This window comes from Pezoporus wallicus, unplaced genomic scaffold (genome assembly GCF_028554395.1).
Source record: "Pezoporus wallicus isolate ANWC-B61680 ecotype Strahan unplaced genomic scaffold, APGP_CSIRO_Pwel_v1 contig_7339, whole genome shotgun sequence".
NCBI lineage: Eukaryota > Metazoa > Chordata > Aves > Psittaciformes > Psittacidae > Pezoporus > Pezoporus wallicus.
Genome location: NW_026636333.1, coordinates 1825457 through 1850000, shown reverse-complemented (window position 1 = coordinate 1850000; position 24544 = coordinate 1825457). Strand labels below are relative to the sequence as shown.

The window sequence follows — 24544 nt, the reverse complement described above, 5'->3', positions numbered from 1 at the left end:
GCCCCGCACCAGCGCGCACGCCCGGCCCGCCCGCTCTGTACTCACGCGTGTTGCAGTTCACAGTCGCACCGGAGCCCACCGCGTCGCACCAGCAATCGCCGCTGTTCAGCCTGCAGTTGCTAACGCGCTTGTTCTTCTCGCAGATACACGCTGGAAAAGAAGCGCGGCCGTGAGCCCCGGCACCCCCGGGGCACCCCTGCTCCGCGGCGGGACAAAGCCGCCCCTCACCGGCCGGGCGTGGCGCACCCAGACCTGCCGCTCCCCACCTGGCCCCCCGCCCGTCCTCAGTGAAAGGCGAGAACTTCCGTCGGGACCTCGCCGCGGGCCCCTGCGGCCGGGGACAAAGGGACGCGGAGGCCCCAGCCCTCCCTCCCTTGTCCCTCAGCCAACGGCCCCGGTGGCGGGGGGCGCTGTTTCGTGTCGAAGCGGGGCTCCCCCAGAAGGGGACCGTGGAGCCCGGTTAGGAGCAGGGGTGGCCGTGGGGGAGAGGAGCGCGGGCACTTACAGTTCTGGGCAGAGGCAGCAGCGCAGAGCAGCAGCAGGAGCGCAGCCCCACAGAACGGCTTCATGGCTCGGGCTGTTGGCGGGGCGCAGGGAGGCCAGGGCAAAGTCAGCGGAGGAGCCGGAGCGGTCTGTGCGCGGCGGCGAAGCCGATATGAGCCGCCCAACAGGTTCCGCAGGTGGTGGTGGCTGCGCCGCGCCCTCCCGGCTCCGGTTACACCTGGGACGCGCAGGTGATGGTGGTGGTGGCGGCTCCTCCTCCCGGGCCAGCTGGGCACACTGGTCCACCATCGGCCCTGCCCTCCGCACCTGGGCGAAACTGGATGTGGCAGGGCGGGTTCCTCACCTGGCCCGCCCCGAATATAGCCTCTAACCCAGGGCTGAGGAGGGGGAGAGGTGAGGGGTGTGTTGAGGTGCGGCTGGTCGCGGTGGATGGGCTGTGAAACCTCCCCGCCCGTGCTGTGAGGGCTGGGGCCTGGGGGTGTCTGTCAGGGGCCGAGGGAGAAACTGTTAGTCACCGGGGAAGCTCCCGGGCGTGTTTGCTTTGCGGGGAGGGGACAGGACAGGACAGGAGACAACGCCGCACGGTGACACACTGGCCAGGGGAACAAAGCCTCCCCTTCTCCCCGCTTGGGACTTATCGATCCCGCCGGTGACCGTCACCGCGGGCAGGACTCCCCGGGGGTGGCTGCCCCGAGGTTATCTGCCCTGGCCTTGCGGCCTCCGGGCTCGGCTTCTCCTTTCCCTCAGGAGACAGACGGGGGATGTTTTCCCTCCCCTCTGCGGGCGAGCTGCCACGGATCGCTCCCGCAGTCTGCTCCCGGCAAGCCGAGAGCCGGTAATAAACATTCACACCTTGTAGTTAAGGCTCGCTCCCATCTAGAGGTGCCCTTTGAACTGCTCCATGAGGACTTGGTGTTGAAAACAAATCATCGTAAGCCCTCAGTTAACTTGAGAAAATCCAGAACACCTGTCTGCACGGAACACACGATTTTGCAAGGATTTTTTTCTTTTCTAAAACACACATCAGATAGTTCTACCTGGGGACTGCTCTCAAGAGAGCTGCTTCTGGTGCCTGCGCTTCCCTGTGCTTTGTCTCGGAGCAGCACAGCTTTGTGGGAACCTACAGAACGGTGGGTAGTGCCAGAGCCCCGCGAGGTTGCCGAGGAGGAAATGCAGGGAGGTCTGCTGCAGGTTTTAAAATGGCTTCCCAAAGTGTAAAAGCAATGGCAAGACAGAGGACAAAAGATAGGTATGGTACACTGGAAATATTTCTGAAGGCTTTTGAGTTTATTAGTTCAGTTAAAAAATAGGCATAGATCTTTCTGAAAGATACCATAGTGACCTAGATAAAATAAATTATTTTAATAGAGTAAAACCAGAATCATATCCCTCTAAGTCCATTTGGGCATATCATAGACTCATAGAACAGTTAGGGTTGGAAAGGACCTTAAGATCATCTAGTTCCAACCCCCTGCCATGGGCAGGGACACCTCACACTAAACCATGTCACCCAAGGCTCTGTCCAACCTGGCCTTCAACACCGCCAGGGATGGAGCATTCACAACCTCCCTGGGCAACCCATTCCAGTGCCTCACCACCATTATGGGAAAGAACTTCCTCCTTAAATCCAATCTAAACTTCCCCTGTTTAAGTTTTAACCCATTACCCTTTGTCCTGTCACTACAGACCCTAGTGAAGGGTCCCTCTCCAGCATCCTTGTAGGCCCCCTTCAGATACTGGAGGAGGAATACTATGAGGAATTGCCAGCTTTTCCAAAAACTTGGAACTTCCTCTTACCATTGTTCACATTTGCTATACAATAAAAACATGTTGATGCTTTTGAACATGCAAACCTCAGTTAATAAAACTGTTTGAAACCTGAAATGAAAGTGCGTATCAGCTCTCTTTGTGGTTTTGTCTCTGTGTGCAGCTGTTTGTGTTGTATCTTGGGGTTTGTATTTACTGTTGTCTACAGCGCCTTGCTGAAACTAGGTAGGTGCTGTCTTGGGTGGGTCTGAGTTAAATGACTGTTCTTTGGGTCTGCTCCTGGTATGGCCTGAATCGGAGTTTTGCAGCATTTATCTTGATTCTCTTCTTGTAGTTTTGTTTGGCTTCTCGATGCTCTTCCAGTACACTTGGCCAAGACTGAAATAAGAGCATGATCTTAGCAACTGAAAACTTGGGAAGACTTTAAAGTCTCCGATATGGACTTTTCTCATTGCTGCTGTCAAATGATGGTGTTCTTCAGGAGGATGAGCAGGATCAATAGGCTCAGGAATGCCTGCCTTACTGTAAATCTCATTTTCTATGTAAATACAGAGTTTTGTTCAAGGTAAGTGCTACCCTGTTGTTACCACCAAGCTAAACTATGTGATCCTTGCTAGTAATGAATGGTGGATATTATGATAGTCTTTTTTCTTTAATATGTAAATGGAGAAGAGAACAGGCTGGGTGCATGCTAATCCTCCTTGTTCTCTTGGCTCTTGATCTGTGTAGGTAAAACTCTGTGCCTAGTTTTAAAAATCCAAGCCTTAGTCTGCAGTCTTGAAACCTTTCAGTGGCTACTACTGAAAGTAGCACTGCTTCTTCAACCACCTCCAAGTACCAGGCAGATCTTTGTTGTCAGTATACAGAGAAACAGCCATAAACTTTAGTGTCTAAGGGTTGAATGGTCTAGGGTATTTGTGTTGACCAGAGCAGCCTCTTACAGTGTGTTTGGTTTTTTTAGTGTGACAATTATGTTTTCCCTAAGCTGTTAGGTATCACCTGTAGAAAGCATTACCATAACTGTGGTGCAAAGATAGGTGCATTATGTTGTTGTTTGTAGTACAGCATTTAATTTGGTTCCAATTTGCAGGAGCTCATAAAGAGCTTGTTATCTATAATGTCTCCAGGTTTCCAAATCTGAAGAAATTATTGTTGATATATTGCTCAGTATTTTCGAAGCAGAGAGAGTTGCTTTATACAGTGTAATTCTCCAGCAAAACAATGGTTGGGAAGGACCATTTATAGTAGTATTAACTTTTCCCTCTTTCCAGGTTATTTTGAGGGAAATTTCTCTGTAGAATCAAAGCCAGTGGAGCAGGCACATGGTTAAAAAGACAAAAAGGCCCAAGTATCAAAGTAGCTTCATTAAAGCTACCTTTCATTAAAGCTACATTAAAACACATACCTTAGTGTCTATGGGGTTGGAGTGCAATGTCTTTTTGTACCTTTTTTGGCAATACATAAGTCTTTGTGCCGGGATACGTGACCTTATTCAATGGCTATTCTAAATAATCCTTCCTCAGCATACAGCTTGGAAGATAAGGCCTCGCTTACTGGTTTTAAGCAGGATAATTTTATCAAGTGTTGGAGATACCTCCACTTATCAAATAGCTGAATGCTGATTAGGCAGTGCAGTGTGGGCTAGTTGTGGTTTACACTTACTGAAGTATAATTATAGCTTAGCCAAATTATAATTTGCATGCTAGGAGCACATTACTGGCTCTGTCACATAGCCAGAAAATGAAACAAAAAGTTTGTATCACCAGGTCCTGAAGAGTATGTGAACTTACATTAGGAAAACTCCTGTGATCTATGTTAAGATTTTGCTTTGTAATTCCATCTGATGCAGATGTGTTGGAAGAATAAAGTTCAGTTCACTCATGTACTCATGAGCTGCTGATGCCCGTGGGAGATTTTCTCCTGACTTCAGTGAACTGTGAATCAGATTCAAGGAGATAAATCCAGCTCTTCCTGAAGTCAGTAAGAATTAGAGCAATACTGGGATCTGGCCTAGGCCTTTACGGGGTCATTTCCAGGTCTTCTCTAGAAATTGGGTAAAAGTGGGCCTTGTGATACTCCCCAGCACAGGAAATGGACAAAATCTGCTTTCAGGGAAAGTTGCAAGGATGTGTGAGTCACTCCTGAGGTATCAGGAAACAGTGCAAGGTGGGGCTGTGACATGCACTGTGGTCAGCAGATCAGGGAGATGAGTGGAGAGAGAAAGATCAGTACCACTGGAGGATTTGGCAATCCAGCTCTAACTGAGATTCTCCAGAGCCTGCAAACCTGGTTGGTTTGGGTGTACCCTTCTAAAGATAACCAAAGTCTCATCCCTAGAAAATAGGCCATGTGGTACCAAATTGCAAAACATAGTCTTGTGTTTACTTAACAAAAATAAGGAATTTTGAAAATCCATCATGACTTTTAACTGGTTACAGCTGACAAAGTTAGAAGCGACCAGAAATAGACTTAACACTCAAAAGTGCCAACAGGTTTTTTGGATGGTAGGATGGTAGACATTGCTATATACATTATCTATATTCTAGACTCAGGAACTGTTTATTAGGGCAGGTTTAGAATGTTTGTGTTCAACTTGGTTTTGTTTTTGCAGACTGCACCATTTGCAGAGAATGAAGCCTATGAAGAGGACAATACTGAGAAATTATATAATCTTGACCATGATGTGCTTCTAAAGAGTTCATGCCTTCACAAATCGACATACGCTGCTGCTGCTCAAAGATGTGTAATGAAACTGGTGCTTCTGCATATTTTATTTTTTCTGCAGGTTTGAAAACAACCATGTAACAGGTAAGTATTGTCACCCTGATTTGAATAATAAGAACGTTTGGAGTTACAGGCAATTTAAATGTTTCAGTTAAATGAAGCTGGTCAAACATAGCGCCAGTAAGAAAGTAAACGAGCAGTCATGTCTTTCTGCTAGACTGAGTGTCTAACCACTTCTGAACACTCAGAAAGCTAATTTACATGTTTTATTTTTAGCCTGTTTCTAGATCATGTATTTTTTTTAATCCCTTTGAATAACAGTACGGTTTAAAGCATAACTCTGTGTTTTGCTGAAATTGTCGTGCACACTGGAGATGAAAGTTAGTTCTGAGGCAGTGATGACACTCGTAAAGCTGTCCTCAGCTTCAGAAGCCCACAGCTTGGCTCTCTATCAGGCTTGAGACTGAAAGTAAGAGTACCTCCTAAGAGGTAAAGGGCTGTTGGTTCAGAGGTTCATAAAACTAGACAGGGTGTAGCCACAGGAGGGAAGTGCTCATGCAACTGATGTTCTATTTGTGTATTTGAAGGTTATAGAAACCAATCTGTGATACGTTGTGGCATCCTCACCTCTCTGCCAGGGCTTAGTCTTAGCTCCAGTGGGTGGGGTCAGCAGCAGGCTCATCATCCTTGTCTTTATTTACCTGAAGATACATCTCCATGGCTCTTACACTGACAGCATTAGATAGAACATCTGTTAGCATTCAAAGCTGCCTAAAATGAGCAGCATTGGATGTAAAAAATTGAATAACTTTTCATCCAGACTACTTTGTAGCAGAGAGGCAAACCTATTAGTTCCATAAAGTGCTCAATCCTCCAGAACACGTGCTGGTTTAGTAGGGTTTGGAAAGGGCTCAGAGGAAAAGAAATTGTAGCAAAAGAAGCTCCATTTATACTAGAATTGCTTCAGTTCTAGCATATAAGATACTTTTTTGCCCTTTTAGCCATTCTCTGGGAAAGAAGATACAGATGGAACTTTGTCAAAACACTTGTTAAAAACTGTTTGAGAGAGTCCTAAATACTTCTTAGCATATTTTGTCACATGATATCTCTGTGCTGTTGGCAGAGCCAAAGCAGATGGTTACGCAGACAGAAAGTTGTCGTGTCTCTCAGTATGGTGTTAGCAGCAGGACATTTCTCACAACCTGAAAATGTCTGCCATTAAATTTGCTCTGTGTCAGACTTGTCTATACGTACAGGTCCCTACAAGGCTACCTAGAGTGTGGATTTACAGTGTGTCGGGTAACCTGCAGTAGCACAGCTGTACCCAGCAGTAAGCAGAAGACATTTACTCCTCAAGGAAAACAGGGCCAGAGCATGCACACAGGTGGTTTCCAGGGAGCTGCCAACATGCTGTAAATCCCCACCCACTGTTGCCTCATGCTAACTGGTGTGTGAAGTCATACCCTAAGCAAAGGTGAATAAATACACCCATGAGCAGAGCAGAAAAATCTCATCCCACAAATGCCATTTAGCACAACACAACGGACAGCAGAGAGCGGTGTTTGTAGCTCACAGAATGTCTTTTTTCCTCAAGGAAATCTATTGCTTTTGTGCTGTGCCTACTTTCCAGTTCATTGGTTTCCCTTATTTTTTCAGTAGCTGTTACCAAAGTTCAACTGTTTCTCTTTGCACTTTAATTTACAGCCCTTGTACTAGTCATTTTATTGCTTCAACCTCTGAGTGAGAGAACTTTTACAACTTGTGATTACTAAATTCAGAGAAACAAGAAAGCTTTTTGACCTGCCGTGGAGTAATCATAGCTCACATTGTTTCTTGGGAGAGGCATTCAATGTTTAACAAACTGTGGCAACTTTAATTTAACCATGTGGAGCCTGGACCATTGGATGGGAGTGGAAAAAAAAGTAGTTCCAGACTCTTTCCAGCTCACATTTTAACGTGCCTGCTTTTAGTCTGCAAAGGGCTGTCTTTGAAGTTCTGTCTTCCCACTGCTGAACTTGATGCTGTTCCCTTTGTTGCAGTATGAGAGGACTGGAGCCAAACTATTTGCATATGGATATAATTTTCCCTTACATCAGAAATTATAGTTACATTACCTTTGATTAATCCTTTCATGGGGTGAGTCTTCCAAATGCTGTGCCATGAAAATAAGGCTGTTGACAATAGAGAAATTGTCCTGTCTTAATTACTAGTGTTGTTTCATATTATAGGGGCTGTGGTCATGGACAAAGATTCAATTGTATTCAACAGTGTAAAAGCAGAGAATATATAGAAACCCTGTGTCTGAAGGAGTTTGTGATCTGAATTATGTGACCAGTAAACTCTGGAATTGGAAAATGATGTGAAAAAGTTTTGATACAATTTACACACTTTGCCCAATTGTAAACCAGCTAGCTGAGAGTTTGAAGGCTCCCACCTATTCTTTATCCACTGAAACAGAATTACTAAGAAATGGGGAACTTGCCTTCAGGAGAAGAATTAGGACATTATTTTGAAAGCACCAAAGTTCTTCTGGTTTTTATGTCCCTCAATAAAATTCAGATCTATTTCCTGCATAGTAAGTTGCTTAGATCTGTTGGGGTTTTGTGTACCAACGTGTACATGTATATTACAACAGAAAAAAAGAGGATTAAAACACAAGCTGAAGAGTTTGTGTTTTTCAGTGCAGACGAGGACAGTCCAGTCGCTCTGTGCATGTGCCACACACCGGCAGCACCCTGGGCTTGGCCGACACATGCCTGCTCCCTGCTCCTGGGAAGCCTGGTGCTCTTGGCAGCTGGAACAAGTGGCTGCAGGGTCATGTTGGTACACAGGAGTCCTGTTTATTAGTGCTCTTTGCAGAATACAGCATGAAGAAACAGCACAGGCGCAACTGGGTGACGAATAATCATGGTTATTAAATACTCGCCAACACAGAGTACAATAGAATATAGTGGGGACATCAAACGGTTGAAAAACATCCAACAACCTCACAGTTAAAGGAGTACTGTACATCTGCTTTCCCTTTTAACACAAAATATGCCCTCAGAGTTTGAGTTACTGATGTTGAGAGATATATCATTCATCACTTGCCATTTTGTGACGTGATGGTGAAGGCCTAATATATTCTATCTTATCTATTTATTTTGACGTAAATGGAACTCTTCAGATAAGGTTACTTCATTTCATTTACAACCAGCACAGAAGTGCCAATCCTTAAACTATTCCTCTGCTTGGAATTAAAGTTCATAGAGGGTATCTCAGCCTATTTGCAATAGAAACGAACAGCAAGTTCAAACTTACATCCCCAGAGCTTGATGTAGATGTGGTGCTGCAGAGTACCTGACTGTTCTGTGGTACGTAGAAGCAGCATGTTCAAACATGCAGTGTTTGCTGGCAGCCTTCACATTCTTCTACTATTTGCTGTTTTGGTCTGTTCAGCACTTGTTCACTACATAATTTCCAAATGATTTTCTTTTCTTCTTTTTCCTGAATTTCTCAGGATCTGAGAATAATTACAGCTTTCTGGACTTCAGTATTAGAAAACCCTGCTGTATGCTCAGAAGTTCAAGTAAACAAACCTGAAAACAGTTTTCCTGCTCATTCATCTATCAGTGACATACACTGCAGTGGCATTGGACCATCTGTATTTATAATCAGACTGTAACATTTGTCAGTACAAGGATTTAGCTGTAAGGCTCCTTCCCAGTATCCTTACTTGCCATCTCAAGTAGCAAACAGGTAAGCCACACCCAGCCTGTTTTGCTTAGTCCAGACATCACGATACCACAATTCATCTGAACTCATCTAAATCCTTACTCTCTTCCCACATAAAAACCCCAGGCTTCTGGTGATAGATGTGGATTCAGGTGGTTTATATTCCTTTTTAATTTACTGAAACTTGTGTGACTAGCTACACCCTCTATTCTGAAACAGTTAACCACACAATCCAACATTTGATTTTTATCCAAATGCTTCAGTTTCGTTATGGTCTTTGGGAATGGAGCTCTCAGCCTGTGTTCATTTCATCTAGAACATCCTGGACTGAGAGGCCAGGTTCTCCCTAGCAATGTCAGGAGTCATCCCTACAGCAAAGGGAGGCTTTTTCATTTCATACTCTACAATAAATAGAAAAAATCTATAATTAAAAAAATACATGTTTTATTATGAACAATGATCTGTATTTAGAAAAACCAGTGGTTCTCCATCATGACTCTGAGAAGAAATACCATATGTCATTCCTATGGTACTTTATCTTTCTTAAAGAAATAAAAAATACAGTTTACCAGAAAATATATCAGAGGCCAAAAGCATTCATTTTCCTACCTCACAAATATTAAAAGATTAAAAAGAAACTATGTATATATAATTTACTAAAATACTAGTCCTGTGCTTTTCGTCAGTGATGTTTCTTAACGTATCTGTAAACAACTCAATCACTGAAAAACTTTAAGTCCTTTTTCATTTAAAGGAAGCAAACTGCTCTGCAGCTGCCTTTTTGGACCGGGTGCTGGATAGCTGTGTAACTATATATACACACTTCATGTAATTGAGTTCCACTACATTAATGGATTCTCTCTTCCCCATCCCTCCCCCCCCCCCCCCCCCCCCAAAAAAAAAAAAAGAATCCCAGGCCTTTCAAACCCAGGTCTTATTCATTATATATTATATAAAAATCAGTTCTAACTGTGATAACAGTTTTGAAAGTGTTCAAGGCCAGGTTGGACAGGGCTTGGAGCAATCTGGTCTAGTGGAAGGTGTCCCTGCCCATGGCAGGCGGTTAGAATTGGATGAGTTTTAAAGTCTCTTCCAATCCGAACCATTCTATAACACACAAAGATGAAGAGTAGCTAAACCTTCCACCTATAGGAAGAATTAGGAATTAAGTACAACATGAAATCCAGTGTATTGTCCTAGACAAATGCTGCATTGGCTTAGTTTAAATTGCTGGTGGTGAAACAGTGCCCCCTAATGTCCTGCAAGGTAGTTGTAAACCACGAGTTTTAGTTATTAATGTGGTTATTAATAAGCCAAGTTGAGAAGCAGTTAAGTCCACTGTATCATGGAGAGGATTTAGTCAGGTAAAGTCCTGTTTCCTTATTGTCACTGTGTTCAGGCATCAACCTTTCCCACATCGATGTTTTTCCATGATGCTTCCAAGTTGAATCCTTGAGTTAACCCCATCTCAACAGTCCTGCCTCAGACTGCAGAGCCCTGCAGGAAAGAATGGTGAAGTTTTGGACTTCTCACAGCTTTTTCCTCACAACTTCGGGCTGAGCCAAGGTTAGGCAGCTGGTCTGTATCAGAGCAGAGCGCTGGATGGCAGGGGACAGTACAGTAGGGGTTAGAGAGTCACAGTACCTGTTGAGTAACCCGATTGTAACAGATACTTGAGAGTGAACAGAAAAAAACCCCAAACTTTTAATATTTTGTTGCAGATCCAACAGCTCAAAAAAAGGGGGAGAACTACAGGGAAAAAAAATCCCAACATACAAACCCTGGAAAAGCTCTATGTGGATAAAAACTACCTTGTAAGCCACTTTGTATGGATAAGCCAAGGAATACAAATATTAAGGTGTCGAGGATAAGGCACTATTATCACTGGAGTTTTATGTTTTTCAGTAGGGCAAAAAATATGACAGAAGCTTGTTTCCTAGTCTGAACAGCTTAGATAGTTATGTGAAGGTTTCTGTAACTTATCCTTTGTTTTCCACAGCTGTCGAACGAATGTTGGTTCATTGAGGTGTGCTTTGAGTCCCTTACATGAAAAGTATTACATACACATAAAGAACAGTTTAATGCAGGGTAACTCAACCTCAATACTCAACATGTATATAAGGAGAGAACCTCAAAGAAACAGACTTTTGCCCAACTGAAGTATTTGGTATTTTCTCCACCCTGCTGCTCTGTTTCCCAATTTCAGGCTGTTCTGTACAGAGATGTTGTTAGTTTGTACATTTACCATTTGAGGCGTTTCTCCTCTCTCTAGAGAACACAGTCGGAAACCTGGTATGACCCTTCCCTGAATATGCTCACTAACTCTGAGCACCTGCATAAAGATACCTAGCAAGTTATTGATAAAAGATGAGGTATGACGAGGCCTCTCATCTCATTACCATGACCAATGTGACTAGTTACACTTTTAACTCACCTGTACAGGAGGAAACAATGAAATTGTGTGTATTTCTTGCCATCTTCCTAGAATAAATCTTTAGCTCTTACTAATTCCAGAGGGGCTCTTACTAGCAAAGGGGTTTTTTAATTGCTACTACGTTTCAGTAGGCTGCCTTAGACTAACTGTGTAACGTATGTGGAAGAGTAACATCAGGGTATATTGCACCTGTATTTTTAATGATCTTGGACAAAACGTTACCTATGCCTTCTCACCCCCCATGGGGAGACGCTTTACGGAAGCTTTTCCAAAGCTGTCGGGCAGGTGAGAGATGAAGACCGAGTCAAGTTTGCAAATAGCATCACAGAACGGGTTGGAGGGGACCCGAACAGCCCCTCGGCCCGGCCCGGCCCGGCCCAGCCGGTTTCGAGACTCATTCACCCCGTCTCGTCAGTGTCGGAGGCTCCACACAGGGCTCGGACACCACCGCGGCTCCTCCAGCCCCCCGCGGCCCAAGCGCCTCGCCTCAACGCCTCCACCCGGCGGCACGGCCGCCCCGCCCACCAGCTGCCGCGCCCTCCTCTGATTGGCTGGCGGGCCCCGGGCGGGCTCCGCCGGAGGAAAGAGTTTTCCGCCATCCGATTGGCTGAGGCTGTTGCGTCGCGCGCTCCGGTTGGTTGCGAGAGGCGCCATTTCGAGCTGCGCGGCGGGGAGGCTGTGGCGTGAGGGGACGGCTGGTGTGAGGAGGGGAGGGGAGCGGGGTGGGCCAGGCCAGGTCAGGCCAGCCCAGGCCGGGGCTGTGCAAGAGCCTCCGCCTCTCTTGCTGGGAGCTGAAGTACCGTGATCGTAGCCACGCGTGAGGGGCTTCTCTGGGGTTTATATGGAACTGACTTACAGCCGGACAGCCGGGTAGGTGGCTGCAGCCTGGCCTCAGGCAGCCCTGTGCTCTGTGGAGGGACCCGCGGAAGAAGTAAACGCATTTACTCCCACCTAAACATCCCTTTCTTCACGTTCCATTTGTAATCTTGAGCTTTAGTTACAAATACATAACGTCTGTTTCCTTGGTTATGCTTTTGGTATGTCCTACTCAAGGGTTAATAAAACAATTATGGTTCTGCCACTTTAATTCTATTAACGTTCTTTAAAACAATGCACAACCACAAATTGGAGGGGGAGGAATAGAGAGTTTTTTGGTAGACCCAAGTAAGCTGTGAGGGGCTATGGTGATCTGTTTGTTTTTTTTTTTCCCATTTTTCAAAATTTTGAATGGAAAAAGATGGAAGGCTCCTTCCACTGAAAAAAAAAAAAAGTTTTACCAAATGAAAACCAAATTAAATCTAGATAGCTGGCTTAGGGTACCAAACTTGGATGATTAGTACTGAATACAGTTAATTTTTGTATCACCTGACATACCAGCATTACCGAAACATTTCATTTGAACAAGAGAAATAATAAGAACTACTGCTCAGACTATATTTGCAGTTAATTTCTTTTTTTAACAGGAACCTTTACTTGCCAAAATGAAGCAGAATCTGGTGTGTCAGACACCTCCCACCATCACTGTTCGCGTTAAATCAAGCGCATCCAGATCACATCAGCAAAAACCCCATATCAGACTGAAGTGGTCTTCTCTTAAAGACCACGAAGAAAAACATGAAAAAAAGGCTTCTGCTCATAAATGTCCAAAGGGACCATGTCTGGTTATTCAGCGCCAGGAAATGACAGCTTTCTTTAAACTATTTGGTAGGCTACTAATGATAGATATCAATGTATTGACTGAAGAGTGGGAAACTATTAAGCAAGTATGTTTTCTCAACTTGGTGATTTGGGGAGTTCTGACATAAATTCTAATGACCATGTTATTGCCTAAATGTATTTTGTTGGTGTATTTAGTATGCAAGTATTTAATGGTAAGTTAAAAATACACAAAGGGCTAGCAATGTGATGAAAAATTATCTTTTTAAATTACAAGGAAACCGAGGTGGTAAGATACATCGTTTTATTATCACTTCCCTTTCCTATTTTTTCTTGTATTTCAACAAATACATGTGAAACAATGTGTATCTCATTTTACAAAAAGCCTAAAAAAAGCTCAGCTCCCACTCTTACAAACATGTTATTTATTGTGGGAATAAGCATTTAGGGGGAGAATCGGAATGGGAAGAAAATCCAAGGAGTATTCTCTGCATTTCTTTTGCATTTGTGTCTCTTTCATATACAGTTTTGTATTTATTTAATTTAGTGAAGAGATTTAATAACAGTGGAAGAGTACACTTGGGTTTTATTTGAACTTTGAATACAGAAGTCAATCAGAGTGAGTTTATGGAAATCCTGTTATAGTACATGTTCACAGACAGTGATGCACTGACCACAGATAATCAAGTATTGCCTTATAAAGGCTGTCAGGTCATCAGGGTGCAGAGATCTCAGCAGTCTGCAGGTCATCAGAAATAATGGAATGCTGTTAGATGGAAACACTTAATGCAGGAAGAGTTTTTTAATTCCTAATCTTTCTCCTGTCAGTTTCTCTGCTCTCTGCTGGTGGGTTTAGCTTCTTTCCGTTTATGTGGTTAATATCAGGAGTGTCTTATTTACAAAGACTTTCTAGCAAAAAGAATTATGCTGGTTGAAATGCTACACTTTCCTTTTGTTGTAGATGATGACCTAATCCAAGACTTCCTTTGGATGGACTGTTGCTGTAAAATTGCAGACAAAGTAAGTACATTTCCTTATTACTTAATACGACATATATTGAGTGAAAAATCTGCCCTTAATCACTTGATACCGTAATGCAAATACAGACCATCATTTTTTTTTCTAATGTATTTATATAGAAGCTTCAAGAAACTCAATATATGATTTAATAATTGTTTAAAAAATATGGAAATATCTTGGTGCAAGATGTATGTGTGAAATATTTTAGGAAATTATATACTGAAATAATATATTGATACTTTATTTTACATTTCCAAACAGTATCTCTTGGCCATGACTTTCGTTTATTTCAAGAGGGCTAACTTCACAATAAATGAGCATACCAGAATCAATTTCTTTGTCGCTCTGTAAGTACTTTTAAATTCCCTGGGTTTATTAGCATAAGCTTGGTGTGATTTTATCCCTTTGTTTATGCCACTGATAACTATGATATATGACGATACTTCTTGCATGAGTGCGTAGTTGCTTGGGTCTATATGAAGTATAGAAACATAATCTACATAACTATAGAATCATAGAATAGTTAGGGTTGGAAAGGACCTTAAGATCACCTAGTTCCAACCCCCCTGCCATGGGCAGGGACACCTCACACTAAACCATCTCACCCAAGGCTTCGTTCAACCTGGCCTTGAACCCTGCCAGGGATGGAACATTCACAACCTCCCTGGGCAACCCATTCCAGTGCCTTACCACCCTAACAGGAAAGAATTTCCTCCTTATATCCAATCTAAACTTCCCCTGTTTAAGTTTTAACCTGTTACCTCTTGTCCTGTCATGACAGTAACAGGTCTAGTAACAGGTTTAGTAACTATACCTAAACAATGCAAATTAAACATTCTTCCTCTGACGCCACCTGTGTGGAACAGGCTTGAGCAGCAGCGAGGGGATGTTGTGTTGGTGCAGTGACACACTGTGTGGCATCCTGCCTACCAAACTAAGCCTGTGAAATTTGAACAAGAAGCACATGCAGGACAATACATGGCAACATCTGTATGGCTCACACTGCCTGTTACAAGACCCTATTTTGTATCTTTGGCAGCTTTTAAGTCATTTGTACTCAAATGTTTCATCATGATTTGCACTTCAGGAGTAACTTTTTATTATTCTGTCAACTTAAGTCAACTGTAAAAATGTTGCTAAATAATTTCTGAGACCTTTTGTGAACAGTTCTGAAACTTCCATACTTTGAAACAGAGGTGCTTTACCAAGTCAATATAATCTCTCAATATTTGGCTGTACCTATAGAGCGATTCAGGATTTTCTTTCAGAAGAGCAAGAGGATTAGAAAGGGACAAATGGCTGGGGGGAGGTGGGGGGGGAGGGATGGGGAGGACACATGACACGGACAATTAGAGGGAATACTGGAGTTAAAAGCAAGTGAGAAAATAGGGAAGGACACTAAAAACTGTAATTTTCCAGGTAAACAAGAGTTTAGTATCAGGTGGATCCAGAGGAAGTAAGTATTTTCCTCTTGTCTGAGAAGTTGACCCAGAACCAGAAGTAGCACAGAGTGAAGGAAGGGAGAAATATAGACATTAAAAGACTCCTTTAAGGTTTTAATTCACACAAGAATGGAGACCTGTATTTAGTTGTTTACTACTAATTTAATGTAATTTTTCAAGAATTGCTAAAAATCCATAAAGTAGAAAATGTAAAGTTTAACATTTTGTAAGACAGTTTTAAACGTTGTTTAGATAATCAGTCAGACATTGTTCCATTTTAGTGCAAGGACACCTTGCCAGTCTGGAGAAAGCTCTCAGGATATGTTAGTTCTTGCATTGTCTACTCATTTAGGAGCCTCTAGGGTAACGCAATTTTTCTAAGAGTTTAAGTTTTTTTTTACCCAAAGGATGCATATGGAACTTTCTGTAGAACAGAAACAAACACTACTCCAGAGGGCTGTATGTTGTTAGTGGTTACTCTCACAATACTGGGAAAAAGAATTACTTTACTATTATGTCTTTTGATATTAGAAATCATGCAGTGATTTAAGATTGAATAATATTTACAATCACAAACATATGTTTGAAGGTATCTAGCAAATACAGTTGAAGAAGATGATGAAGAATCAAAGTATGACATTTTCCCATGGGCTCTGGGAAAAGTCTGGAGAAAGCTCTTCCCTGATTTCTTAAAGTTAAGAGATGAGCTGTGGAGTAGACTTGACTACAGGGCTATTGTAAGCAGACGCTGCTGCGAAGAGGTAGGGAGGGTTTTAATCTTGTAGCTGATGAAAGTACAATACTTAATACCAGCTAACAATCTTGCTCTGTCCATATAATTTCTTCTTTACAGTGTGTAGACAAGCCATGGGAAAGAAAATATGCAGCTAACTTGTAATGGCCCATTTATCCTCTATGATTTATTTTTCTTCTGCATTTAAAATACATTATTTAACACTACGCTTTTAAGATAAACTAGAATATTTTACACTGCAAAAAAGTGCTAAAAGTGAAGTTTTTATTGACAAGAATCCTTCTGCTTGATGCATAATTTTTATTTTAAATTTACCATTGGTTGTTTCCCTTCATTCACTTGAGAAATACTTCTGTGTGCATGTATGTGCTTTACAAATTACAACTTTGTGCATAATTAAAACCTTCCAATAAAAATCCCAGCACTTCAGGTGAAATTTCAATGCTTCAAAATGAATAATGTAATTTCAATTGGCTTTTTACGATAAGGGTTTTTCATTGCATTTAAAAAAAGAGAAACAGAAGAACGCATTTGTAATGTTCTCTACTATAAATGCAGTATTACAAACCATGTTTTCCAAACCTCTTAGGAAGGGAAAAAAGACATTCCTCACTTTTTCAGGTGGAATGTATTTGTCTGGAAAAGCCCTGTCACGTTCTAAGAACATAATGTTTACTACAGCTAGTAGAAAAGAAAATCTCACATACTCTAGAATCCCATCTCTGGGGATAGAATGAGATGCTGATGGGAAAAGTGCAAAGAACAAGACAAGTGCAGAATGCTTCTCCTACCACACCCTCCCAGCTGCCAACCATCATTAGTTCAGTCATGTCATGAACCAGAAGATCCTTCTACTTGATATTCAGCAGTTAGTAAAAGTCGCTATCTTCTGGCCAACATAAGAAACATACACTCGTATTTGGGATGATTCACATGAATATACAAGGCTGTCAACTGTTGTATTTCCAGATCTGATTTACAACTGGTCTATTTGCTTGTGCCTAAGGTAGCAAACTTTCTAGTGAGACAGCAGCAGATAGACTACAGATGATCCCTATTTCAGCTACACAGAATTTATTCTCTGCCATACGTGAACTGGATCCCTTGTTTTCCTGTTCCTGTGGCATCTGATCTAATGATTGTTTGGTAGGTGATGGCTATTGCTCCAACACATTATGTGTGGCAGCGAGAGCGTTCCATATACCACAGCGGAGCTGTGAGAAACTACAGTGGTGATGAAGCACAGCTGCCCCGAGGACCAAGTGCTACTCCTACACACTGCCTGCTTTGTGGTAAGAAAGGAAGATTTGTACGGCTAGGATTATCATCATCTTCCTCCTCATCTACTGACACTTTGGAGATGATGGAATTACAATCATCAAAGAATTTGAAGGACACCATTGCAACTGAAAAAATGCTCGTTGACTCTCCTTTGAATTACACCCAAGGTATAGTTTAAAAATTGCAAATAATTTTTAATTAGTTTGAGGCAACTGAGGCCATATTTACCCGTGGTATGGCAAGGCACGATATCTCTGCGTGAGCAGGCATCTCTGTTACAAAGGCAGTTACCTTGGCAAAACTGTGCCTTTACTGCCATAGTTTCCATTTTCACTTCTTGCCTCTTGATTTCCTGAAGTACCACCTGCTTTGTATTATGAGTCTCTTCAAATTGTCTTTATCTACTACAGTAGATTTTGGGGTTTGTTCGGTCTATTTAGGCACTATTACTATTCCTGCATCTCAGATTAAATTGAGAATCCTATTTTAAACACTTGGCTAGAGGCAGCAATGAAAATAAAGGAGTGGGTCACATGAGTTAAAAGGCTGTTGCTGAGAGCACTGTTTTTAGAAAAGGCAGGCTGCTCAGTTGCTGTCTTCAGTTTTGACACATTAAATCACAACTCACATTTTCCTCTAAGTGTATCTCAGTGTTAACAGAGCTTATTCAAGATTTCCTTGTAAGACTGGGGTACGAGTATAAAGCAATACAAAAATTTAATCTGAAAACTGTTTTATGCAATTGCATCTCTGTATATTCCAGATAGCGTTCTGAGCCTCTGTATGAGAGGCCTCCATTACATACAGCAGTTATGGGACAAATGCTCATAATTTAATTAAGAGTAGAACACACCTGAGATGTAGACTTCCTTCATGCACTTAACCACTGCAGCCTTCTTGGCATCCTTATTTAACATGGGTTTCCAGTTATTTATAGCTCTACTTTTCATTTGTATGTGTTCTAACTAATATCCAAATTTTAACCATTACAGCTGTTACTTCTTTTGACAGCTTCAGTACAACTGTGATTCTCAAGGAATCCCTCCACTTTGGAAAATTTGGCATTTAAATCTTCCTTGAGATACAGAACAAGTCAGATGTCTACAACACATCATTTAATAAAGTTAAACATCACCACACGCTTAACATGTTATATGGAGACTTATGTGAGGCTCTAAAAGACTTAAAAATCTGTTTGTTGCTTGAGGGGTCTTGCTTTTGGTATCTGACAAGGTCAGGAAAAAAAAAAGTTTGACTGTTTGGGAATGTTTTATATAAAGCAAAGTTCATAGAAAACCAGGCAGCTTTCAGCACAGATGCTGTAAACGAACCAGAGCTCTGTGTGTCAGCAATGTTTTCTTTTTCTTGAAATAAGCACAGCTTTATCAAGAGAACAAATTCAGTAAGTTTTTGTTTCTCTTACAGTTGTGCTTTAAGAAACTGACAGCCACCAGTTGGTAGCCAGTGAAGTCAGAAGCAGCTTCACTTGCATTTCAAATGACAGACCTTGATCCATTATGTTCTTACTCAATTTTTTTTCTCCTTATTTCTGGTAGACTGTCAGAGCCTGTCCAGCAAAAGGAGACTAGGTAGCACCTGTAAGCAAGACAAATCCATGGAGTGGTTTACAAGCAATGAAGAATGAAGTACACCTGACGAGACAGAAACAAATACTGTGCTTTGCAAGACAACGTACCTGAGGATTCTGTTAAAACTTCTCCCTTTAAATGTAGGTGAGGGTTCAAACTATCTAGACCATCCAAATTATAGCCATCCTTACTTTAAAGTTATACAACTGGCAAAATGTAGCAGCTACTTTGTAACATTTTATTTTATTCTGATACAATACTCAGAGTAGCAGCTGACATCCCAGCAGCATCAAGCATGCAGTGGTCCAAACTTTCTCAGCTTGATAAGGAATGCTAATCAAAAAACAAAGCAAATTACTACTTCAGTATTTCAATACACAAAGATTATTTTATTATTATAAGTTTTATGGTTTTGTGATAATGTATCAAATGCTAGTACAAAACAACAGCATTTTTAAAAGTAAAATACCACTAAACATTTGAGATTAAAAAAAAAAAAACATTTTTAAGGGTCTCACCTGAATGAGCATCCTGCCAGGAAGATGGTCGAGCAACATAAGGCACCGAGCAGTGTGTTTCAGTGTCATCAGAAAGTGGTTCTATGAAACAGCATTCTTTTGTTAAATCTTTCCAGCAAGTTCAAAACATAAAAGCAGACTAGAGCTGCAATAACATGTGTTATTTTCCCCGACATACTTTCATCTTATTTTTTTCTTCTGTCAAAGTGCTTTGTTGTCACCTATCAGCACATTCAGACCTCTCTGCTCTACTATGGATTTTGCAAATCTATTCTAGCATGAGGCATCTTTTTGGATGAGCCAGAAGGGCACAATTACAAAACAGAGCACACTGGCAACATTTCTTCTATAGAACCCTTAAGCCTATCAGGGTCCTCTAAAGCAGGTACAGGAAGAGTAGAGGACTGAATTTTATTAGTAACATCAGTTTGAAAACAGCAGAATGGCAGTCATTCTTTATTTGCAGACTGCAATATATTTTCCTTTTAGTCTAGATTTAATAAGATATTTAAACATAAATAACCATTAATATATCCTTTTCCAAATCTGACAAGCTATATGCTGACCAAAGGCTTGTCTGTTCTTTGCAGCAATCTCAGCTGACCTAAGGAAAAAAAAAAACCAAACCCAAAAAACCAAAACAACTGTTTCTTCGTACAAACTTTGCCATCATTATATCCCTGGATTATCAAATTGCATTAACAGGATCTCTCATTAGCAATAATGTTCTTACCATTGTATTCATTTTCTGTAAGAACTACTTGATCCTGAATGTAGTTTTCTTCATATTCGTTTTGAAGTGTTTCGTCAATATTTTCTGGAGTTTCCACCACTTGGCTTGATTTGAAATTCTTGATTTTAGCAGGCAGCACCAACCAGTCTCTGTAAGTTACCTCGATGACCTTTTCACACAAAAAAGGGAGCCTGGAGGTCCGTATTCTGTCTAAAAGTTCAATAACCTGTGTGATGCTTTTGAAGAAATGCAAAGGATAAAGTAGTATTTTGAAAACTCGAATCATACATAGTTATTCTCAGTTCTGCTGCCTTTGTCACGTTCTCTGCCTTTGAGGTTACATGAATCCTTCAACTTTAGGGTAAAGGAGCTAGTAAGCTGACTACTTGATTTGGAAAGCAGTAGTTGTTTTGAGGATATCTTTAAACTCCCACTGATTTCAAGAACATTCCCAAAGTGAAGGCCAAAGGATTTGGCCAAGTGTAATTTATACTGAGTGCAACTCCCCAAAGGCAGAATTTCATTAAACATTTCATTGATGCTGGATGTATTTTTTTAAAGATGTTTGGTTTTGTGACAATGTTCAGTGATGCCCAAACAACTGTCTAAGTGCCAGAAGTAAATACTTACTTTGCTAGATACACAGCACACACACCACCCTGTTTCAGATTTGGCTGTACAGCAGGCAGAGCAGACTGAGGGTTAACCATATCCAGAACTACCTGTAAGAGGAAGACACGTTTTCCCAGTACATATTAATATAATCTATCATTTTTTCCTGTAACAGTGCTTGAAAACAATGTTCGTCTATGGAAATGAACGCATACAACAGCATTATGTAATCACAAACTAGCTTTATTACTGCCTCTCAAAACCTCAGAGAAACCCGAGGTCCACACAGTTACAAGACAAAGACCTTGCTACTTCCAGATGAATCTGGAAACAGGAAGTAGCATTTCCAGATTCATTCCAGTGCAGTAGTCCCATGTTAACATTAAACTTCCTACTAATTCCATACTGTTGACATGAATAAAAAATGTTTAGAAGATTGCATTTGCCAACACCTTTGGGTATTTAGTTTTCAAATGTAAAAAAAAGAATAAATGTTCAAGTGCATCCTTATGATGAAGGGATTGCAATGCAGCCTCAATGTCTAACTTGCTCTTTGTTTCAAGATTCAGAAAGCTTTTGTCTGTGGCAGTTTATCCACCTTCTGCTAGAAAACTATTCAAACTGCAAACAATGGGACAGGCGCTATCTGATCTTCCCTGTTCAAGTTTTAAAAGAATGGTGTGTATGCTCTGTATTTTATTTCTTTGCTCAAAGCATTTAACACAAATGTCATGTGTTTAAAGTGTCGCTGTACATAGGCTTCCTGCTTTCCATGGCAAAATGGTTAACATCTGGCTGTCTTCACTAGCAAAATCTGGATCTAGAAAGCAGGACAAAGAGCGAGCAATGGCATTCCTTACTCTAACTTAGGCCTTCGTTACCTTGTGGGTTCTATATAGCTGATAGCAAAGCGTTTACTGTATTTTCAATAAGCTTATGTATTTTTAAATCTAATGTTTGAAATATACACCTTAGATACAAAAATATCTGTTTCTCAAGAATAAAAGAAAGTTTGTCTTTGCCTACAAGGCAGAAGTGATTAATTGTGGTATTTCTCTACCACAGCCACACTGGTCTTGAGTTTGGCAGCCTGTAACTGAAACCTTAAAAATACTTGTAATATGACCAAAACCAAAAAAATTAGAATGTTTCTGTCACTGATGAAGATCTGTTTTTTCTCACATTCAACCAGATACGGGAATCCCACTGTGAGTGTGAGCAGCTCGAGGTCTGAATTTAGGCAGAGAAGATAAACATAAAATGGGAGGAGTTTTTGGACTTACTGCGTCAAGTGTTAGTGATTTCATATCCATAGCTGCTGTTGAAATGTCTTTAAGAATGAAATCCACGTTATCTGGCCACTCTTCTGTATGTCCTATTTTCCATGCAGCACACCAGTGCCTGTAATTCTTCTTAGCTAAACTATGATGATCATCTCTGATTTCATAACTTATAACACGTCCTTTGGGCCCAACTGAAAACAAACAAAGACACTAGGCTTATTGCTTTTCCCTCCCGTAATAAAGAATTATAAAAAAACAGTGTAGTAAATATCGGAAGTACACCTTTCAACTTTAACTTCACTTCAGGGAACAATCACATATGAAACAATCAGTTACAATTTATTTTTTCTTTATATTTAAAACAACCACATGCAAATAAAGTGCTGGATTAGTTCTTTTATAGACTGAAATCCATCAACCCACAGGTGAAAAAAAGCACAGCTATAGTACTACAAACTGTTCCCTAGATGTCCTCCCAAACAACTCCTGCAGCAGAAGATAATTTGAGCATCTACGGCCTTCCCTGTCAATCTACAATTCTCCTGCTGGAGCTACCAGAGATACCAGCTGAGGAAGCTGCAACATTGGTCACTACAGACAGTGAGGCTTCTGTTGTTAGTAAGGTTTTTTGACAACCCTTATTTTCATGCACGTTTGCTGTTTTCCTTGCACAGTTCTTTCTTCTCCTGTTCTTCTTAGGGTTGGGGAAAGGCTGAGAAACTCCCCCAGACCTGCTTACTGATTTCAGCTCCACAGACAAGTTTTCAAGTGTACTCTTTAATTTACACGGGCTTGTGTTATTTTCCTGTTATTTTTCTCAACTGTAATAAAATGATTTATTACTGGCTGTAAGTATAAATTTCCTACTCCAAAATCCATGTCCAGTACACAATGTCCATAAAGGCAGTGTTACTGGGATATCCAGGCACAGAGAACAGGGTGCGTCTTGCTGTATTATTTGATCCTTGTATTACTCTTGAATTCTAAAAACTACCACACTATTAGCTTCTCTTTCTCCTTGCTACTTTGTAATGGGAGAAAGCAGCTGTCAGGTATCAGGAGCTCAGGGAGTGAGACTGGGGCTTTGTTGGACATTTTAGATGGGAGTCACTAGGCTCCCTCCTTCCCTCACCCACACGATCTGACTGTAAATCCATTCACAAATGTGTGACTTGACCCTCTCCCCCCGAAGTCCTTCATCCAGCCCTGGGGCCCCTAACACAAGAGGAACATGGAGCTGATGGAGCGAGTAAACAGAAGGCCACAGAAATGCTCCGAGGGCTGGAGCAGCTCTGCTCTGGAGACAGACAGAGAGAGCTGGGCTTGTTCAGCCTGGAGAAAGCTCCTTAAGGGGTGACCTTAGAGCAGCTTCCAGTGCCTAAAGGGGCTACAAGAAATATACAGAGGTACTTTTTACAAGGGCCTGTAGCGACAGGACAAGGGGGAATGGCTTTAAACTGACAGAGGGGAGAGTGAGATTAGGTATCAGGAATAAATTCTTCCCTGTGAGGATGCTGAGGCGCTGGCACAGGGTGCCCAGAGAAGCTGTGGCTGCCCCATCCCTGGCAGTGTTCAAGGCCAGGTTGGATGGGGCTTGGAGCAACCTGGTCTAGTGGAAAGCATCCCTGGCTATGGCAGAGGTTAGACCTGAATAAGCTTTCAGGTCCCCTCCAATCCAAACCAACCTGGGATCTACAACTGTGCTGCTTCCATGTATTATATAAGCAGCTTCTTACCTGCTTTTGACAGAAACAAGGTCAAAGCACCAGACCCACTGCCAGCTTCCAAAACGGTGTCTCCCGGGTGGATATCCATCATCATTAATATAGCACTTATATCCTGCAGGTGAGAAAACACCTGGCACATTACCAGTCTTGGAAACCAAGAGTGAGGTTCAGCCAGTGGCTGCTCCCGGTCACCAGCCATCCCAGTGAGCAGCCAGTACCTTAGGATAGGCGATAGTGGGCCCTCGCGGCATCAGCAGCACATACTCCTCCAACGAAGGCCGCCTCACTTGCAGCCGCGCACCGCTCGAGGTACGCAGCATCTGCCCGGGCATCTGGCCGATGATATCTCGGTGGGGTAAGAGACCGCCGTTGCTAGTCAACACCGAGCCCGCCACCAGCCGGCACATCAACTTCAGCGTCCGGTTGTACTTCCTCCTCATTTCCGCCAGCACCAGCTCCCCAGCGCGGAGAGGACGGGGCTGGCTTGCTGCCACCTCAGGAGAAGCGGCCGCCTTCTCCTCACTAGAAGCCTGAGGAGCCGCCGCGCACAGCCCCACCTCCGCCGCTTTCTCCGGCGGCAGCATCCTCCTCACCCTCTCCAGCGGTGATAACGACTTCTCCCATGCCCTCCTCGGAGGCCTCCGGCCAGGGCCTACCCCTTCTCCGGTGGAGAAGGAGCAGAAGGCGGCTCCCCTCAGCCCGCTACAAGCCCTCATGTGGAGGGAGGCGGGGAACAAGACTCCCAACCGCTGCCCCTCACGCCTGCGCCGCGCACACCGATGACGC

General features: G+C 42.3%; 3 protein-coding genes across 6 annotated transcripts in view; 1 reads left to right on the top strand and 2 right to left on the bottom strand.

Moving 5' to 3' along the window:
• EPCAM (epithelial cell adhesion molecule) overlaps positions 1–750 on the bottom strand; it is a 293898-nt gene extending 293148 nt beyond the window's left edge. For both annotated transcript variants that reach the window (XR_008971049.1, XM_057400082.1), the window contains exons 1-2: positions 506–750; positions 46–150 (exon numbers count right to left, since the gene is read on the bottom strand). Coding sequence is in view for 1 of the 2 variants with exons in the window: in XM_057400082.1 (XP_057256065.1) it covers positions 46–150; positions 506–569 (169 nt within the window). In the remaining variant the exon portion in view is untranslated. The remainder of the gene's footprint in view (positions 1–45; positions 151–505) is intronic.
• Positions 751–8608: 7858 nt separating this feature from the next.
• Positions 8609–18979, top strand: SPDYA (speedy/RINGO cell cycle regulator family member A). 2 transcript variants are annotated; one of them, XM_057400081.1, is made up of 7 exons: positions 8609–8733; positions 12607–12847; positions 13761–13819; positions 14081–14166; positions 15851–16022; positions 17166–17307; positions 18853–18979. In XM_057400081.1, exons 2-7 carry the CDS (start codon positions 12625–12627, stop codon positions 18939–18941), a joined length of 771 nt encoding a protein of 256 aa, XP_057256064.1. In that variant the 5' UTR covers positions 8609–8733; positions 12607–12624; the 3' UTR covers positions 18942–18979. The 2 variants fall into 2 exon arrangements, with proteins under 2 accessions (XP_057256064.1, XP_057256063.1); XM_057400080.1 differs by having other exon boundaries at positions 17166–17463.
• TRMT61B (tRNA methyltransferase 61B) lies at positions 12333–24474 on the bottom strand. Of its 2 annotated transcripts, XM_057400078.1 has the most exons (8): positions 23977–24474; positions 23768–23870; positions 22032–22222; positions 20767–20858; positions 20137–20372; positions 19404–19484; positions 19147–19218; positions 12333–12399 (listed from the first exon to the last, which is right to left on the bottom strand). In XM_057400078.1, the coding sequence occupies exons 1-7, from the start codon at positions 24472–24474 to the stop codon at positions 19175–19177; spliced, it is 1245 nt and encodes a 414-aa protein (XP_057256061.1). In that variant the 3' UTR covers positions 12333–12399; positions 19147–19174. The 2 variants fall into 2 exon arrangements, with proteins under 2 accessions (XP_057256061.1, XP_057256060.1); XM_057400077.1 differs by lacking the exon at positions 12333–12399 and having other exon boundaries at positions 19110–19218.
• Positions 24475–24544: the final 70 nt, after the last annotated feature.

Excerpts from the sequence above, each read along its gene's own strand:
- SPDYA (XM_057400080.1), top strand. The coding sequence starts at position 12,625 with ATGAAGCAGAATCTGGTGTGTCAGACACCTCCCACCATCACTGTTCGC. Across the intron at positions 14,167-15,850 it reads ATCAATTTCTTTGTCGCTCT|GTATCTAGCAAATACAGTTG; the intron begins GTAAGTACTTTT and ends ATATGTTTGAAG. Across the intron at positions 17,464-18,852 it reads TCCTTTGAATTACACCCAAG|ACTGTCAGAGCCTGTCCAGC; the intron begins GTATAGTTTAAA and ends TATTTCTGGTAG.
- TRMT61B (XM_057400078.1), bottom strand. The coding sequence starts at position 24,474 with ATGAGGGCTTGTAGCGGGCTGAGGGGAGCCGCCTTCTGCTCCTTCTCC. Across the intron at positions 23,871-23,976 it reads CCACTATCGCCTATCCTAAG|GATATAAGTGCTATATTAAT; the intron begins GTACTGGCTGCT and ends TCTCACCTGCAG. Across the intron at positions 20,859-22,031 it reads AATCACTAACACTTGACGCA|GTAGTTCTGGATATGGTTAA; the intron begins GTAAGTCCAAAA and ends TTCCTCTTACAG.